Source organism: Mirounga leonina, unplaced genomic scaffold (genome assembly GCF_011800145.1).
Source record: "Mirounga leonina isolate KUSES-001 unplaced genomic scaffold, KU_Mleo_1.0 Mir_180, whole genome shotgun sequence".
NCBI classification, from domain to species: Eukaryota; Metazoa; Chordata; class Mammalia; order Carnivora; family Phocidae; genus Mirounga; species Mirounga leonina.
Genome location: NW_023270469.1, coordinates 11,554,586 through 11,571,419, shown reverse-complemented (window position 1 = coordinate 11,571,419; position 16,834 = coordinate 11,554,586). Strand labels below are relative to the sequence as shown.

The following is a 16,834-nucleotide window of genomic DNA, read 5'->3' as shown; positions in this document are numbered from 1 at the left end:
CAAGTCCTTTATGGTAGGACTCATCGATAGCTTCCCCCAGCTGCCTTGTGTGGCTGGGGGCTCCATTATAAGAGCAGGCCCTCAGCCATACCCTTGACTCATTCTTAGCCCAGGTACAATGAGCTGAAGGTAATGAGAGAAACCCAGAGTCATATTCAACATCATACTTACTGTTCCTACCCGATGTCCAATTAGGTGTAAAACCCAACGCTCAACCTTTCCTCTCAAATTGCACTTCCTGTTTGTCCCATTTCAGTAAATGACAACTCTTCAGTTGTTCAGACCCCAAACCTTAAAATCGTCTTTGAATCCTTCTGCTTACAACCCACATCCCCTCACCAGATCCTATGAACCTGAGGACCAGGCGAAGTCCAATGACATGTAAGCACCTCCGTTAGTTCAAACTGTCAGCCACCATCTCCCTTTCACTCTTGCCCTCCCCATGCTAACTACTGCAGTATTTTCAAAGCACTCTGCTCAAAACCCTCCAATGGCTTCTCATGTCACTCCTAACAAAACACACACTCAGCATGGCTTACAGGGGCCTGTGTGATCTGGCCCCTCAGGGACTTTGCTTACTCTTCTCCAGCCATACCAGACGCTTTGCTATTCCTCGAAAATGCAGTCCTCAGAGCGCCTGGCCGGCTCAGTTGGTAAAGTGCGCAGCTCTTGTTCTTGGGGCTGTGGGTTTGAGTCTCACATAGGGTGTAGAGATTACTTAAAAATAAAATCTTTTAAGAAAAACGCAGTCCTCTAGTCTGGATCACCCTTCCTTCCCCAGATGTCTCCAGATCTCTACTTAAATGTCACCTAAAAGTTTTCCCTGATCACATATTTAAAATAGCACTGTCCCCTCACCCCCCCTTTTTTTCTTAGTATGTACCAGAAATATACATTTAGTTGTTTCTTGTCTGGTTGCCCTCGACCCCTAAACAAATACAAGTTCCACAAAAGCAGGGACTTGGCTTTTGTTCACTGCTCTCCCCAACCCCCCAGCACAATACCTGACACAGAGCAGACATTAATATAAATTTGGTGAATGAATAAAGTGGTATAATCCTAAACATCCACTAGGCCAGCTGTCTGAGTAAAAGTTGATGTTCCATGGTAAACACAGTCATGAGACGCAAGTAGAGACAAACGGTTTACTTGGGAATAAGAAGTAAAAAGGAATTTTTAATTCCTCTTCTCTCTTCTGGTGCCTGAACTGAACCATGATCATCAAATGGAAAGCAACACACAAGAATTCCTCTGCAGTCCTTGAACTTGTGCAGAAATGCAGAGAGGCCTGAGTTACACGACTTGCAACGATGGTTTTTCTAGACTGAAGTGCCAGCTGTTGTGCTTTCTAAGGTATCAGCGGGGGCTCCGCTCTCTTTCTTGTCTTCAGGTTTCATGGCAGGAAACAGAAGTACTTCCTACAGGAGAGAAAATGCACTTTGAAGTAAGAAGCACGCTCTTTTCCACAGCTATCCACCCATTCCTTTTGCTTCCGGTTATTGTTGCCACCCAAATCCAGAGATCTGGGTTTTTACTTCAACTCAGTCCCTCTCAATTATAGAGGATGGAAAAGAATGAGTGAACACAGAGCTTCTCTGACAGTAGGACTTCCCTATCTATAACAATGGGAATAACAACAGTGTCTATGCCTCACAGGGCTGACTCTAAGTTACATGAGAAAACGCACGCAGAGGACTTAGTGTGTTCCTTGGATCCTCAAGAAATGCAAACGATGAGTATTTTTTCTGCATCAGGTAGAAAACCTCCCAAATCCCATCGTATCAGATGCCCTGACTGCCCTCCTGTGGAATCGTGTGTAACTGCTCTGCCCGCTCCTCCTTCCAGCCCAAAGCCCCTTCCCTTCTTTCTTTTCCAGGCCTGTCACACCCCGCCTCCGACAGCGGAGCTCCTTGGGGCAGTGCGCGATGGAGGGCTGCCACGTACCTTGATGTTATTGGAGTCTGTGAGAAACATGGTGACGCGGTCGATGCCCATGCCCCAGCCAGCCGTGGGGGGCAGCCCGTATTCCAGGGCAGTGCAGAAGTTCTCATCTATGAACATGGCCTCATCGTCGCCAGCAGCCTTGGCCTACAAGAGAACCAAACTGCGACACTGTTCCAGGCTGCGCGGTCTCTCAGGGTCTGAGTGGGCGCGTCAGCACATTCACAGGGATAACCGTTCTGGGAATGCTCTGGACACCCAGCACGTCTTGGGAATTGGTTTCCCAGGAACTTCAGGATGGAGCTATTTCTTTCAAAGACCAGGTCAGGGGCAGTAAGCCCCACTTCAGAACACATGAGACTTTCTCTGGGAAATGGAAACACCTCCAACTGCCCCAGGCTCTGTGAGTCCAGTGAGACTGATTTTTGGAGACTGAGGATTCCCAGGAGTCTTTCCCTCATTTCCTGAAACTACCCATCTGGGGCAGTGCTGGTGCGGGCAGCCGGTGGGGGCTTTGTCTCCATTAATCTATCTGCCTCTCACCCCAAAGCCATCTTAATATATGTACCATTTAAGAAAAATGATGTTCTCGTGAGGCAAATGTATCTTCAAGGCAAGCATCACACTCCCCACACCGATACGATCGTGCCTAAGCTCCTCTATGTGGAAATTCTAGAGCCCAAACCAGCCAAGTTCTCCATCTTGAACTGTGACTTCCTCCCGTGAAGCCCGTGGCTTTCCCCTTCGTTTCTGCTGAAGCCACAAAGAGATGCAGAGAATGACAGAGACCAGGGTTCAGGCCAACACTGTCTAGCGAGTGTGCACATGAGGGAACGGCTACCTCTGTCCCCCACCCCCTTCCTGACCTTGGCCTGTTCTTCAAACAGCTGCCGCTGCCGCACAGGGTCGTTGAGCTCGGTATAGGCATTGCAGATTTCCTTCTTCATGACAAACAGCTCAAAGCGCTCAGTCAGACCCTCTTTAGAGCGGTGCCTGCAGACAAGAGACCAAAGGGGAGGCTGAAGACACAGGTTCACTAATAACATCTGCTACAAACACAAGAGTTCCTGAATTCCAGTTGATTCCTAAGTGTTGCGAATTGAGACCTGAGGCCCGGATGCATTCTAGCACCAAATCATTTGGTACAGTGGTGAGGAGGGTGAGAAACATGGAAGCTTCAATCATCTTCCCAACACACCTGCGTGGAAGATGGGTGCACTGAACCATACCTCCTGTATTCCTGCCCTTCTGTGCCCTGTCATGCGGACTCCGGGCTGCCCATTAGCACTTGCTTTGGCCATGGGGACAGCAGAAGCTTGATAGGTGTTTGCACCCTGGGGCTTATTCTTCTGGAACCTGGCCACTATGTAAGGAAGCCCAGGCTACGCTGCCAGACAGAGGCTACATAAAGAAGCTCTGGAGGACAAGAACCCATGTGGAGAAGACACAAGGTGCCTGAGTTCCCAGTTACAGCCACTTGAGTTACCCTAGCTACCACTTTGTATAGCAGAAAGACTACCAAATGAACCCACAAACTTTTTTTTTTTTTTAATTTATTTGCGAGAGAGAGAATGAGAGACAGAGAGCACGAGACGGGGGAGGGTCAGAGGGAGAAGCAGACCCCCCGCTGAGCAGGGAGCCCGATGCGGGGCTCGATCCCAGGACTCCAGGATCATGACCTGAGCCGAAGGCAGTCGCTTAACCGACTGAGCCACCCAGGCGCTCCCGAACCCACAAACTTTTGAGAATTGTTGATTTGTGCCACTAAATTCTGAAGCTGTTACACAGTAATAGGTAACTGAAATACCCTATTTCATCTTACCATTTAGCCAAAGGGCTCATTATCTGCGGGTGATCACAGATGAATGTAGGATTGATGCATGTCGTTTCTAGGAACTCCCCGACAAGCTTAAGGAAAAAGGAAAGCAGAGCTAGAGATCCTTTCTGAATGGCATTTTGACTGTCCCAGTCTTGGTGGAGGACTCCTACCCACTACCTGCTGCTACTGGGATTTATCCTAAGCCTCTCCATGGCTGGTCAGGTTTAACTCAGATTACACAGCTACTGGGCAGAGTTAGTACCAAGAGTTCAAAACTTGTTAATTCTCTTTTCTCTCTCCTGAGGGCTCCTAAGAGGCTGTAGAAGTTAGTGATGCACAGTGGAGTTCACCTTCATAGGGAGCAGGGGGCTGGTTACCACGGGATGAGGGCAAGTACTTGAAGAGCATGGTCGGTCACCTTATCAAGGAGCCTGGCTGTGGTCCGAGGTGGAGGGCATTCAACAGCTCTTGCCACACAGATGTCATCAAGAATTTTGCGAGTTTCTGTAATATAAACGTGCAAGTTAGGACAGATGACATTATACTACCCCAATAAAGTATATAAAAAAGAATAGTGTGGGAAATTCTAGCCCTGACCTCATCTAATTCAGGGCCGAACAGGAAGGAGGGCCGTTCTGTGGAGGCGTGCATCACTTTACCTTCAGTTTCAAAGAGCCTGGTTTCTGGCAGCTTCACCCCCAAGGCCGTTTCAAGCGCTTCTACCATGCTGATTCTCCGGAAAGGGGGGGTGAAGTCAATCTCACAGGCTTCGCCCTCTGGGCCGTCTGGATGGTAGGTGACCTTGTAACTGCCTGTAATGTGCTTCACCATCCCTGGGAAAGAAATCTGTCGTTTAAAGAGGACCCACAAGTAGTCCTCCTGAAAGCAGCAAATCAGCCCTTCAGACATGTGTGAAAGACAAAGGAAACAGGAGAGGTCACCTGAAATCATCTTCTCTGTGATTTCCATGAGATCATGATAATCTGCATAGGCCATGTAGAATTCACAGGTGGTGAACTCAGGATTGTGAGTCAAATCAATTCCTTCATTCCGGAACTGGCGTCCAATTTCATAAACCCGGTCAATGCCACCAACCACCAGTATCTAGTAACACATGGCCAAGGTCATGGCAGCTAATTTTAATGTCTCTGGAAAGTTTGTCTACAAAAGTTAATTTAGTTTTCATAGCTCACCCATGTTTTGAGGTCTCCACCCAAATGCTGAGTACCCTAGTCTCTTTAGACCTTTGTAGTGGACAGTCATCATTCATTTTGGTTGCTCAGGACCTCTGAATACTCCTCCTCTGTTGGGAAAGTACTTCCTCTTGTGAGTGTGAGCCTCCCCAAGAAGTCTCTCTTGGGGTTAGGATGCAGGCATGTAACCCAAGCTCTCCACCAGTCAGACACACCCATGCAACTTTTGAAAGCTACTGAAAAAAGATGTATTACAGAAGTCCTAATGGCAATGACCTGTGCCTAGAGCCAGGGTTATGAGCTATGTTAGCTGTCCCTAGTGGGAAAGATCCAGGTTCTCCATGGGAATGCCCAGACAGGCCTGAGAATCATTTCCTAGTCCTGTGGTCTCCAAGCCTGAATCTCTGGTCCTCCCAGCTCCTGAGAATTGTGAGCTTCCTTATGCATTTGAACACATTCTTCTTGTGCTTAAACTAGTTGTAACAGTTTCTGTTGTCTATAAGAATTTTAAGTGACAGGCTTCAGTATTTACTCTGGCCATTTATAATGTTTATTATCAAGTTCTGGGCAGAGATCAAGCTTTTATATAAAAGACTAAAATCAGATTTAATCCAAGGAGAACTATAAACTTAAAATATGAGAACCAAAGCAGGTTAGGAGGAGCTGTACACCTAGGAAAGACAATCTCTTTGCCCTCTGACCTGCAATGCTCTACTGATCTTGTAGAGAACTTCTGGGAGTGTAACACTCACAGGCCTGGCAGATTAGAATACTCTCCTGGCTGTTGTACCCTCACTGTTCCTCTTATTTCTAATTGCACCTACCTAGCCAGTGGATTTCTAGCCTTCTGCTTCTCTAAGGAACAGGGCATCCTCTTACTGATTACCTTATGGTAGAGTTCTGGAGCAATTCTCATGTATAAATTCATGTCCAGCTCATTGTGGTAGGTGATGAAAGGCTTGGCCACAGCTCCTCCTGGGATGACGTTCATCATGGGAGTTTCAATCTAAACAACAGGGAGAAACATTTAATCTTCAGACAGAGGTCCTCAAAACAGAGGCCTTGGGGCTAACTCAGGTTTTGCATGGCTATGTTCTAAGCCTGTTATATCCCCAAGTGAAAGTTAAGTCTAATAGTCATGTGCAGGTGCTTGACAAAAAAGTAGACATGACCTAATTTTCTAGAAGCATCTGAATTTCTATTAATACCAAACACCATTAATATAGTGCCATAATTTTTCACAAGCTATAAATTAAATTTTTTTCAAAGATTTTATTTATTTGAGAGAGCGAGCGAGAGAGCAAGCACAAGCAGCAGGGAGAGGGAGAAGCAGGCTCCCCGCTGAGCAGGGAGCCCGACGTGGGACTCGATCCCAGGACCTAGGGATCATGACCTGAGCCAAAGGAAGATGCTTAACTGAGCCACCCCATAAATTAAATTTTTAATAAACACTGTAAGTTGGAATGCTTATATCCTTTGACTTAGTTATTATAGACATGCAAAAGACTCCAGAATATATTGGGGGGGGGAGAACATCAGGTCCATCAGAATACATAGTGTGACCTCATTTATGTTTAAAGCAAAAAATAAAACCCTTCTAAAACATTTGCACACATACCTCATCTGCAACAAACTCAGGTATATAGGTATATATGCACAGCAAGTGATGTGGGAGGATACATATCAAACTCAAATTTGGGGAAGGTAGTTGGGAGATATGAAAGGAGACTTTCAGTTTTGTTTCAGTTTCTTTGAATTTGTTTTACAATAACATGCATTTACTTTTCTTATACAATTAAAACCTATTTTTTTTTTTAATGCTACAAAAAAGCAAAATGAGTTGATAACACACTGAACATGGTGGCATCATTAGTGTGTGGACGGCCCTATATTTTGTCCATTATCTCAGAATTCAGGTCCTGCCTTCTTAATCAGGGCACTAAAAAAACAAGGTGGAACAAAGACACTAGGAAGAAAGGGGTCTTTTCATTGAACATGAACAATATGGACACAGGACATGGAAAAGGGAAGAGAAAGAATAGTCAGAGGCAGACATAACAAGGCAGCTAGCTCATCGTGTCAGGTAAGAATTCTCCCTCACCTCTAGGAATCCCAACTCATCCAAGAAACTCCTTATATATGTGATGATCTTAGAGCGGATGATAAATTTCTGCCTCACAAAGTCATTCAGGATCAAGTCCAAGTATCTCTGACGATACCGTGTTTCCTAAACCAAAAGTAACAGACAGAAATCACTGCTAAGTCTGATCCAATGCCACGATAAATCACAGTGAGGAGGCCACAAGAGCTTACCTTGTCTTTGAGGCCAAAGTGGAGATGAGGTAACATATGTAAGCAAGGAGACAGCAGTGTGATCTCATAGGGAATGATGCTCAGCTCACCCTTCTTGGTTTTCCCAGGATTCCCCTGAACTCCAATTATGTCTCCCCGACGCAGTTTGTTATTGATGTGAATAAATTCTTCTTCTGATTTGTAATTCCTGTAAGTAAAATGTACTTCGGTATACAATATTCCAAATTAAACTGACCACTGGTTTAGTTTTTTTTTTTTTTTAAGATATTATTTACTTATTTTTAGAGAGAGAGCACACGAGTGGGGGGGGGACGGGGAGAAGAAGAGAGGGAATTTCAAGTAGACTCGTGCTGAGCACAGAGCCCCATGCAGGGCTCTATCTCATGACCTGAGCTAAAATCAACAGTTGGATGCTTAACTGACCCCACCCCCCGACTGGTTTAGTTTTTAAAACTGACCTCTGGAATCCTCACCAAACTGCTGGTGCCTACTTAGTGTGCGCCCGAGAAGAATCTTATATTCTTCTGTCAACTGCTCAAGTGTTATCCTCCACCTGTAACTGCTGCACAACCCGAGAGCAGTTGTTATTCTCTAGGTGACCAGATGGCCTTTTTATTCTCTATTCAGCCTTAATCAACCCTACCCAACTTTTTAACTTTAAATACAACAGGAAAGGGAGAGCACATGGGCCTTTGTCCTCAACCATGTTGCTCTGGGCCAATCTAGAAAGGCCTGCAATGGGTTATCTCTACATACCTGGAATTGGCCATGACTTGCAACTTGACCCCCTCTCCTCTAAGGTCATAGAAGATGAGCTTTCCCCCAGAAGCTCTTTTGGCGTGTATCCTACCTAGAAAAAGAATAACAAAAATACTGACCAACAGAACCAGAAGCCATTTCGTGCTATCAGTGCGAGAAAAGTTCCCTCTGCATTGTTTATGTCTGGGTACAATGTCCTATGACCACAGACCAGAACAATTTGATTTTAGCCTGAGAGTTCAGCCCAGTTTTTTTCCTCATTAAATCAGTTAAAAATGTGCAGGAAGACCTGACTCCTGGAAGATGGCTGTGTCGGTGGCAGCATAGTTTTTGGATCTAACTCAATGCTCACATAAAAATAGAAAGCACAACTAGACAGGCAAGGCCAAAAAGCTATGGATAAAATTTACAACAAAATTATGTGGGAAGATATGCCCAGGAATCCCCAAATACAAGCCATGGGGTAAACCACAAGAACCCTAAGACCTCCATACAGGAAAAAGCTGTAGGCAGCAATGAGGTATCTGATGGGTCTGAGAACTGGAAATTTCCAAAATGGCCATAGATAGTCACTGGAAAATGTGGCAGCTAACTGGAGGATGGCAGCTAAACCCAGAAGGGGATGTGCCACTGCCACATGGGTGAGCATAGGGGGCTGGGGCTGCATAAGGTCTAAACGAGCTGACGCCCCTCAGGGTAGCCCCAGGAATCTGTTAAATTTAACAGCCGGGGCTCCCTTCCAGGGCAAGGCCCACAAAACTGGAAAAGACCAGGAAAACACAGATAAAGGAAAGAGAAGGTCCAACAAAAGTGAGGAAGGGGAAGAGAGCCTGGAAATCTCAGGAAGCAAGCTGCTTTACTTCTGAACACTGAACAAAGCAATAGAAGAGCGAGCTCAGTGAAGCTGGAAAAGCTATCTAAACTAAGCTTCCTTTTAACATTCAGGAAAACTAATTTCACATAAAAATAAGCAAGATATAAGCACTGAGGTCAAATATCAGTTATTAAATAAAAAAGCACTCAGGACAGACACGCTCAGAAAAAAAAACAATTCTATTTCATAGTGAGCTGAAAGACATTAAGAAAATGACATGAAACAAAAAACCCCACAATTAGAATCATTGAAAAACTAAGAAATGAAGTGACACATGAAAAACTCAGAAATAAAGTAAAAAATCATTTCAGAAATGAAGACTAAACTAGAAAAAAATACGAGTGAATATAATAATGCTTTAAAAGAAACCAAGTGGGGAAGAAGAATAAAATTTAAGTCAAAGTATAAAGAAAGAGATAAAAAGGGTTTGAGAAAAAGTGACAAATACTGAAAAGAAGGGAAGATCCAACATATGGATACAAGGAGTCCCAAAAGAAAACCAAAGCAAGAAACAGAACACACAAAAAATTATATTCAAGAAAAATTTCCTGGAAGACTTGAAAATACATATTTGAAGGGCACACTGTGTACCTGAGAAGACGGACTCAGAACGAGTAACATCAAGACGCTTTTTTTTAAAAAAAGATTTTATTTACTTATTTCACAGAGAGAGACACAGCCAGAGAGGGAGCACGAGCAGGGGGCTCAATCCCAGGACCCTGAGATCATGACCGGAGCCGAAACTAAGAGTCAGACAATCAACTGACTGAGCCACCCCAAAGACTTTTTTTTTAGCGTAACCTCTATGCCCAAAGTGGGGCTTGAACTCACAACCCCAAGATCAAGAGTCGCATGCTCTATGGACTGAGCCTGCCAGGCGCCCCAGATTTTTTTTTTTAAATAAAGGAAAAGATCCCATGTAAGATATTAGAACTGCAAGATAACCATGTTCTAGAAATACAGCCTCAGTGCAAAACATCCTTAGGCCACAGGTGGGAATTTTTAGGAGCATGCGGCCATGGCTCCCACTGGTAAAAGTCCTCCTAAAGGACTATGAACTAGCAGCAGCATCAGCTCAGGAGTTCCCCTCAGAGAATGCCCTTTCCTCTGCAGTGTCACCTCATCCGGAATACAATCTCATGTTTTAGGGCTGTTCTACCTCTTTGTGTGAATGAAATCGATCAGCCCTGTCCCTTGTTAAGTAGTAGCCTCAGACACAGACTACTTGAAAGCAAGACCAGCTCAGACCTTCCTTTGTGCTCCTGTAGAGGCCTGTGCTGGGGGAGCACAGCAAACTGCCAGGGAGTCCTCCTACCTGCCACCTTCAAGGTGATGTCAGTCAGGTGGTCCCCAGGCTGCAGGTGACTGTATTCTTGGATGAAATGCGTGAGCGAGATGTCAACATGGAACTTGTGTGGGTACGGGTCTTCCCCATTGATCTTCAGCTGGTGGATTGCTTGGCTGCGGATCTTGAAGTATTGCTATTGGGGGAAGGGGGAGGAAAGCCTTTGAGAAGTTGAACCTGATCAGACCATTGGCCCAAGTAGCAGAGTACTGTATTCTGCCCCAGAGTGACTCTAATACGTTGAGGTTTCCTTAACTGGGCCCTCCACACCTTTGAAATCCCAGGATTTGATATGGAGTGAGATGTGCACTTAAACTACGCATGGTGGCCAAATTCATAGGTGGAAATGAAGGCCAGAACTCTGAAATGCAAGATTCAGTAAAAAGAAAAATTGGAATTCTACGTAAAATAAGTTTAATTTATACAGGTGGCCTTGGTTAGCACTTTTGTGGACACATCTGCATGGTGAGTTACTTATCTTTTTTCCTACTTTCCTACCTCTGGCTACACATCAGACTTTTCCCCCAAGATTGCCCTCTGGGGCCTGGAGGATGTAAAAAGGGAATATTCTAAAGCGGGTCAGCACACCTTTCCTGATGCAACCACTCAACTCTGCTGCTGTTACGTGAAAGCACCCTTACACCTATGTAAACAACTGGGCATGGCTGTGCTCCAATACTATTTTATTTTCAAAACCAGGGAGGAGGGATGAGATGAAAGACAAGGGAAAGTGGATCTGGCCAACAGACTACAGTTTGCTAACCTCTGGTCCAAGGTAAACCCTAGCCAATCTTTAGGGAGATACCTTTTCTGGATTTGCTGTAAGGCTCAGCTAGTTTCAGGGGAGATTAATCAGTCACTTGGAAGTCCTGGATTCTCCCAAATGGCTGTTGAGAGTTGATTAGGAAAATGCTCATGGCCTGTGCCTTTCACCAGATGGAGTAGCAGCCTACCCCCAGCCCCCATCCATTTAGAGCAACCCAGGGCTGACGGCGTGTTCCAGTTCCTATTTATCTTCTTAGTCACCGGTCCCAAGGAATTGGCCTTAAGCCTCATCAGAAGCTTCCCCATGCCCAGCCAGAGTGGTGGTCCAGGGGACTCACATTTGGGTCCAGACTCTCCTCCTCAGCACCCACACCATTGTCAGTGGTGTGGCTGGTGGCAGCAGCTGTGGCCTGGCTTAGCTGTTTTTCACTGAGCTCCTTCTGCTTGGCCTCCTTCTCTGCTATTTTCTTCTCGGCTTTCAGGCGTCTCTTTAGCTCACTGTTGGGAAGATGCAAATGTTCAATGTGACAGTTGCCTGAATAGTATTCTGCTATGTTCTGCCCCACAACCACTTATCAAAAATATGAACAGCCTGGGGGGAAATGCTCTTGCCTGGTTCTACACCCCTACTTCTAGTCTCTTAGTCAACTCTACAGGTGAATTAAGACAAAGGAAAAGTAAGCTTAGGATAAATATGTAAAAAATCTTTCTCAGCCTTGGCTTTCCAGTGTGAGATCCCAACTAAATCAAGATACCCCAGGACAAAGAAAAACCAAAACAGGCAACATCTCCAGCTCTGTCTGCCATACCTCTCTACAGCTCTCCAAGGGTTAGTTTGGGGTAGGACAGGGTGGGGAAGAGGTGGCTCTTAAGAGTTCAAGGAGACACATCACTGACAATCTTTCCCTCAGCATTGGTCAATACATTGACAATGGCCCTCAGTATTGGTCTGCCTACTGGAGCTTGACTTTGACAACAAACTGGGCAGAACAGTGTATAAACCAGCATAGAGTAGGGCATAATATAACATCTTTAGAGTCAGACTGCCTGGGACTAAATTCTGACACAGCTGTCTAGCAATTGTAAGACATTGGATGAGTGACTTCTCCCCATCTATAAATGGAAATAACAGAAGACACTCCCCTCCCCAAATACTATGAGGACCGAGATGACCCTGCCCTTAGCATTTAGTAAACACGCAAATGTGAGCTATCCTAGGTATCTTTCCCTATCTTAAACACTTCATTCTCTGCACCCAGGACAGAAATCTTAGATTTGGATACATTTCTGGTCCCTCACTACCTACACTCTGATCTGAAATCTTGGTATCTGAACCCAGAAACCAAACAGATTTGCATAGAGGATATCCTCAGTATTCAAATAGAATTGATCATTCAATCAAACCACCAATGTTTTATCAAGTATTCTTAATAAAAACCATGGCAAATGATACCAAGTCATGCTTGCATATTATCTGGCTTTTGGGCAAATTCTTAATTTTCAGTATGAATTTAGAGTAAGTCAATTAAAAAAAATTAACTGATGATTTGAAATAATCATTTTTAAGTAAGAAGACTGACTCTGAGGGCTTCAAAGTAGGTGTCTCTGGATGTAATCTGTCTTGTAACAGTTGTGAAGACAAACATTCCAGAACTGTATGATAGGCCTATTGTGCTGTATGTAACTCAGTCAGTAGGCACTGGAGCCCATTTGTTTTTTCCTAGCATTAACATAAAAAAACCTGTTTTTTTCCATTCAACTAGGTGTTGTTCTTTAAATCAAATTAATCCTAAGGAAAAATCCAAAAAGGTCCTAGAGATAGAACAAAGACTAGAAACCAAATTAACCTCATGAGCAAACCAAGTCCAGAAAGACAAGAAAGGGAAAATAACGTTTGTTCTCAACACTGTTCTAGTATAAGATGTACAAGTAACCTCAAGGATCTACAGTGAGAATCTGAATTTATTAAAAAAAAATGAGAAACAACTATTGGTTTTCATAGTGGAGCTCTGTTTCCTTAGCAACAAGTCCAAAGACTTAGCCAGAGGCTTAATGGGTAAGGACCTAAGTAAGGGAAGGATTTTTGCTCCCATAGCAACAACGAAGGTAAGGGCACCAACCTTCTTTTATCAGAAAGTGGCTTGTCCTTGTGAAGCGCTGTGAAAGGAGCAAGTTGATACAGTCGCAGCTCCCTCTGCCCCCACTGTGCCCAGGAGGTTTGGCGCAGGGACCCCCTAACAAGCCTTACAGCAGCTTGCGTCAACATGGCAGAACACCCCGGAACTAAAGATTACCACCACCTAACAGGAAACAGAGATGTGGTGTCAGATGGGACAAAACAGTATATATACACCCAACCAGCACTCCTACTCTTATGGGTGTGGGGCAGGGGGAGGTTGCACAACCTTTAAGTGTTCCGCCGAAGACCCTCTTAACTGACAACAACCCTGTAACACTCACTATACTGCAACTCTGACAATGTTCTGTCCTTGCTATGGTAAAAAAGGTACATATCTGGGTCAAAACTCAAGAGCAAGGCAATCAACAGTTTATAGGTAGAAATGATCACAACGATCCAGAAAATAGGGAGACAGGACCAGAAGCAGTGTTTCTGAAGCCCCTGACCTGTGGCTTCTCTCTTGGAGATTAAATACCTGGCCACAAAGATGGCAATGGGAAGCATATGAAATATCACTGTCAATTGCAAACCCTAGATGAAGCTAAAAGCAAGCCACACAAAAGCACCTGAGTCAAAGATAAGATTTGTTTGAGCTCTAGGAACAAAGAGGAAAGTAGAATTTGAGGAAGGATCCTGGACTACATTAATGTGACCTTTCATTTGGGAATGAGTCACTTGGCAGGCAGCCCATCTGTTTTTAAACTTGTTGAAAATAACTGGCATAACACGGTGCTCACTAAAGATGCAGACTGAGGAAGTCCCAAGAAGAATTAAGATACAGAAGGAAATGTTAATCATTAAAAAAAATTATTTTAGCCCCTTGGTCACTAGAGGAATATACATCAACAGCATATTTTTTAAAGACAATGTGAGGAGGTAAGGTGCAGGCAGTATAAAGAGCATGGGCTGTGGAGTTCTGGACTTGGTTTTATTTTTATTTTATTTTATTTTTAAAAAGATTTTATTTATTTATTTGACAGAGAGAGACACAGCGAGAGAGGGAACACAAGCAGGGGGAGTGGGAGAGGGAGAAGCAGGCTCCCCACAGAGCAGGGAACCCAATGCGGGACTCGATCCCAGGACCCTGGGATCATGACCTGAGCTGAAGGCAGTCGCTTAACCAACTGAGCCACCCAGGCGTCCTGGACTTGGTTTTAGATCTCTGCTCCAGAGCCTGAATCAGTGACAGACCACATTTTAGGTATGCACACTTTAGCAATGTGTGTTTAGTCACTCAGAGCCTGTTTATTAATTTGAAAAATGGACATTAATACTTTCCTTGCCAGGTTATTCTTTTTTTTTTTTTTTTAAGATTTTATTTATTTGCAAGAGAGAGAATGAGAGACAGAGAGCATGAGAGGGAAGAGGGTCAGAGGGAGAAGCAGACCCCCTGCTGAGCAGGGAGCCCGATGTGGGACTCGATCCCGGGACTCCAGGATCATGACCTGAGCCGAAGGCAGTCGCTTAACCAACTGAGCCACCCAGGCGCCCCTTCTTTGCCAGGTTATTCTTGAGATTAGAAAGTTTATATAGTTCTAGCATAGTGTCTGACACATAAAACCTGCTTTTAAAAAGTGGTAGCTGTAATTAATCTAGAGGAAGTCAGTAGAAAGGAATTAGCCAAATTCCTCCTAAGCAAGGAGGCATTTATGACTTAAAAACCTTAAATTCAATTACAGTTGACCTTTAAACAACATGGGTTTTAACTGTGCAGGATCCATTTATATGCAGATTTTGTGGGGGAATAAATACAGTATAGCACTGTAAATGCATTTTCTCTTATGATTTTTTTTAAAAAAGATTTTATTTATTTATTTGACAGAGAGAGACACAGCGAGAGAGGGAACACAAGCAGGGGAAGTGGGAGAGGGAGCAGCAGACTCCCCTTGGAGCAGGGAGCCCGATCTGGGGCTCAATCCCAGGACCCTGAGACCTTGACCTGAACTGAAGGCAGACACTTAACAACTGGGCCACCCAGGTGCCCCATCTTATGATTCTCTTAAAAATTTTTGTTGCTTGGGCGCCTGGGTGGCTCAGGTGGTTAAGCGACTGCCTTCAGCTCAGATCATGATCCCAGGGTCCTAGGATCGAGCCCCACATCGGGCTCTCTGCTCTGCGGGGAGCCTGCTTCTCCCTCTCCCACTCCCCCTGCTTGTGTTCCCTCTCTCGCTGTGTCTCTCTCTGTCAAATAAATAAATAAAATCTTTAAAAAAAATTTTTTTTGTTGCTTTACTGTAAGAATACAGTATATATGTAACATACAAAATACATGTTAATCAACTGTTTATGGTATTGATAAGCTTCCAGTCAACAGTTGGTTATTCAGTTTTGGGGGAGTCCAAAGTTACACTTGAACTTTCCATTATATGGGGGATGGTGCCCCTAACCTCTGAGTTACTCAAGGGTCAACTATACTGATGTAACAGATCAAAGTCTAAGCGATTTTCCCAAAGGCATAAGTCCAAGACTAGAGTCTAAACACAGAGATGCATCAGATACTCTCCGAAGGACAACATAGTGGGTGCTATCAAACACCAACTCAGACGTTTCCTTTCTCATTTTTTAAAGAATATTTGAAGCATAAATCCAGGGACACAAAGGAAAATCAATTTTTACTGGTTAAGTGTCTATTCTATCCGGGTTCAGCAAAAGAACTGAGCCCCAGTGCACCGAGGCAGCCATTATTTGTAATGAATTAACTTTTCTCCTAGGCATCCGGAATGGCACTAGTTACGCGCTATCCTTGGGAGTACTGAGAAAACAAATCATTGCCTGTGTTCTGTGCTGCAACTGGAGAACCCTAGTTGAGAGGGAATATATTATATATGCCCAGGAATACAGGACATAACCAATTAACGGAAGGCTAATCTTGATATACTTATATTTATCTTCACACTCCAAGGATTTGGGCCGGTTAACAAAGATCTATCCAGCAGTGCTCTAAAGCGCAGCTTTAGTGTAACGGCTGAAACAGACAGACTCTACTGTTAGACTTCGGTCATTCACTCAATACTCACAGATCCTTTAAATAACCCATACAGATAGGTGCACAATAGTTTTAGAAAGGATCCATCTAATACGTAAGATTCAGAATAGCCGGGGTGAGGCCGAGGAAAATTTGAAGGCCTTTCCGAAAAGCTCGGGTATGTAACATTTCTCCAAAGGGTAGCGAGGCGTGGCTCAATAAGGAAAGAACGCATTTTTTCAGAGGGAGGGAAGGAAAGGAGTAAGCTTCGCTTTCCTCTAGTCAATTCTCCTTTCTCCAGGAATACGACCACAGGACTCCGCCAGAGCCGGGACCCGAGGCAACCTGGGGGATGTAGTTTCGGGGCGTAGCGGTTACGTCCCGGCGTGGCTGTACCCACGAGAACCGGCAGGAAGGCTCCAGGCAAAGCCGCCTCGGCCGGAGCCTCGACGCGCTTCCTAGCCTGGCCTGTCCGGCCACAAAGACCTTAATAACTTGCGGCGACACTTACTTTTTGCTCAGTTTTGGCTCGCTGCCGTCCACTTTGACCTCAGCCCCGTGCACCGCAGCCATCTTTCCCGAAGGCCCGACCTAAAAGGGACGAGGGTCGCTTAGTACTTTCCAGGTCACGGCCGGAAGCTCCGCCTCTTCCGAGAGGAAGGGGCGGGCGCTCTTCGCGCG

General features: G+C 44.8%; 1 protein-coding gene across 2 annotated transcripts; it reads right to left on the bottom strand.

Annotated features, from left to right (window-relative positions):
- Positions 1-1,131: 1,131 nt before the first annotated feature.
- Positions 1,132-16,788, bottom strand: KARS1 (lysyl-tRNA synthetase 1). 2 transcript variants are annotated; one of them, XM_035024745.1, is made up of 15 exons: positions 16,665-16,768; positions 13,130-13,309; positions 11,348-11,507; positions 10,215-10,380; positions 8,023-8,116; positions 7,267-7,453; positions 7,055-7,180; positions 5,840-5,959; positions 4,702-4,864; positions 4,420-4,593; positions 4,179-4,264; positions 3,764-3,849; positions 2,808-2,934; positions 1,945-2,088; positions 1,132-1,418 (listed from the first exon to the last, which is right to left on the bottom strand). In XM_035024745.1, exons 2-15 carry the CDS (start codon positions 13,273-13,275, stop codon positions 1,320-1,322), a joined length of 1,878 nt encoding a protein of 625 aa, XP_034880636.1. In that variant the 5' UTR covers positions 13,276-13,309; positions 16,665-16,768; the 3' UTR covers positions 1,132-1,319. The 2 variants fall into 2 exon arrangements, with proteins under 2 accessions (XP_034880636.1, XP_034880637.1); XM_035024746.1 differs by lacking the exon at positions 13,130-13,309 and having other exon boundaries at positions 16,665-16,788.
- Positions 16,789-16,834: the final 46 nt, after the last annotated feature.

What these genes read in the sequence shown, in the direction of transcription:
- KARS1 (XM_035024745.1), bottom strand. Translation starts at nt 13,275, where the DNA reads ATGTTGACGCAAGCTGCTGTAAGGCTTGTTAGGGGGTCCCTGCGCCAA. An exon ending in CAGCCAGGCTCCTTGATAAG is followed by an intron (nt 3,850 to 4,178) that starts GTGACCGACCAT and finishes TTTTTCCTTAAG; the next exon opens with CTTGTCGGGGAGTTCCTAGA. An exon ending in ATGAGCCCTTTGGCTAAATG is followed by an intron (nt 2,935 to 3,763) that starts GTAAGATGAAAT and finishes TCTTGTCTGCAG; the next exon opens with GCACCGCTCTAAAGAGGGTC.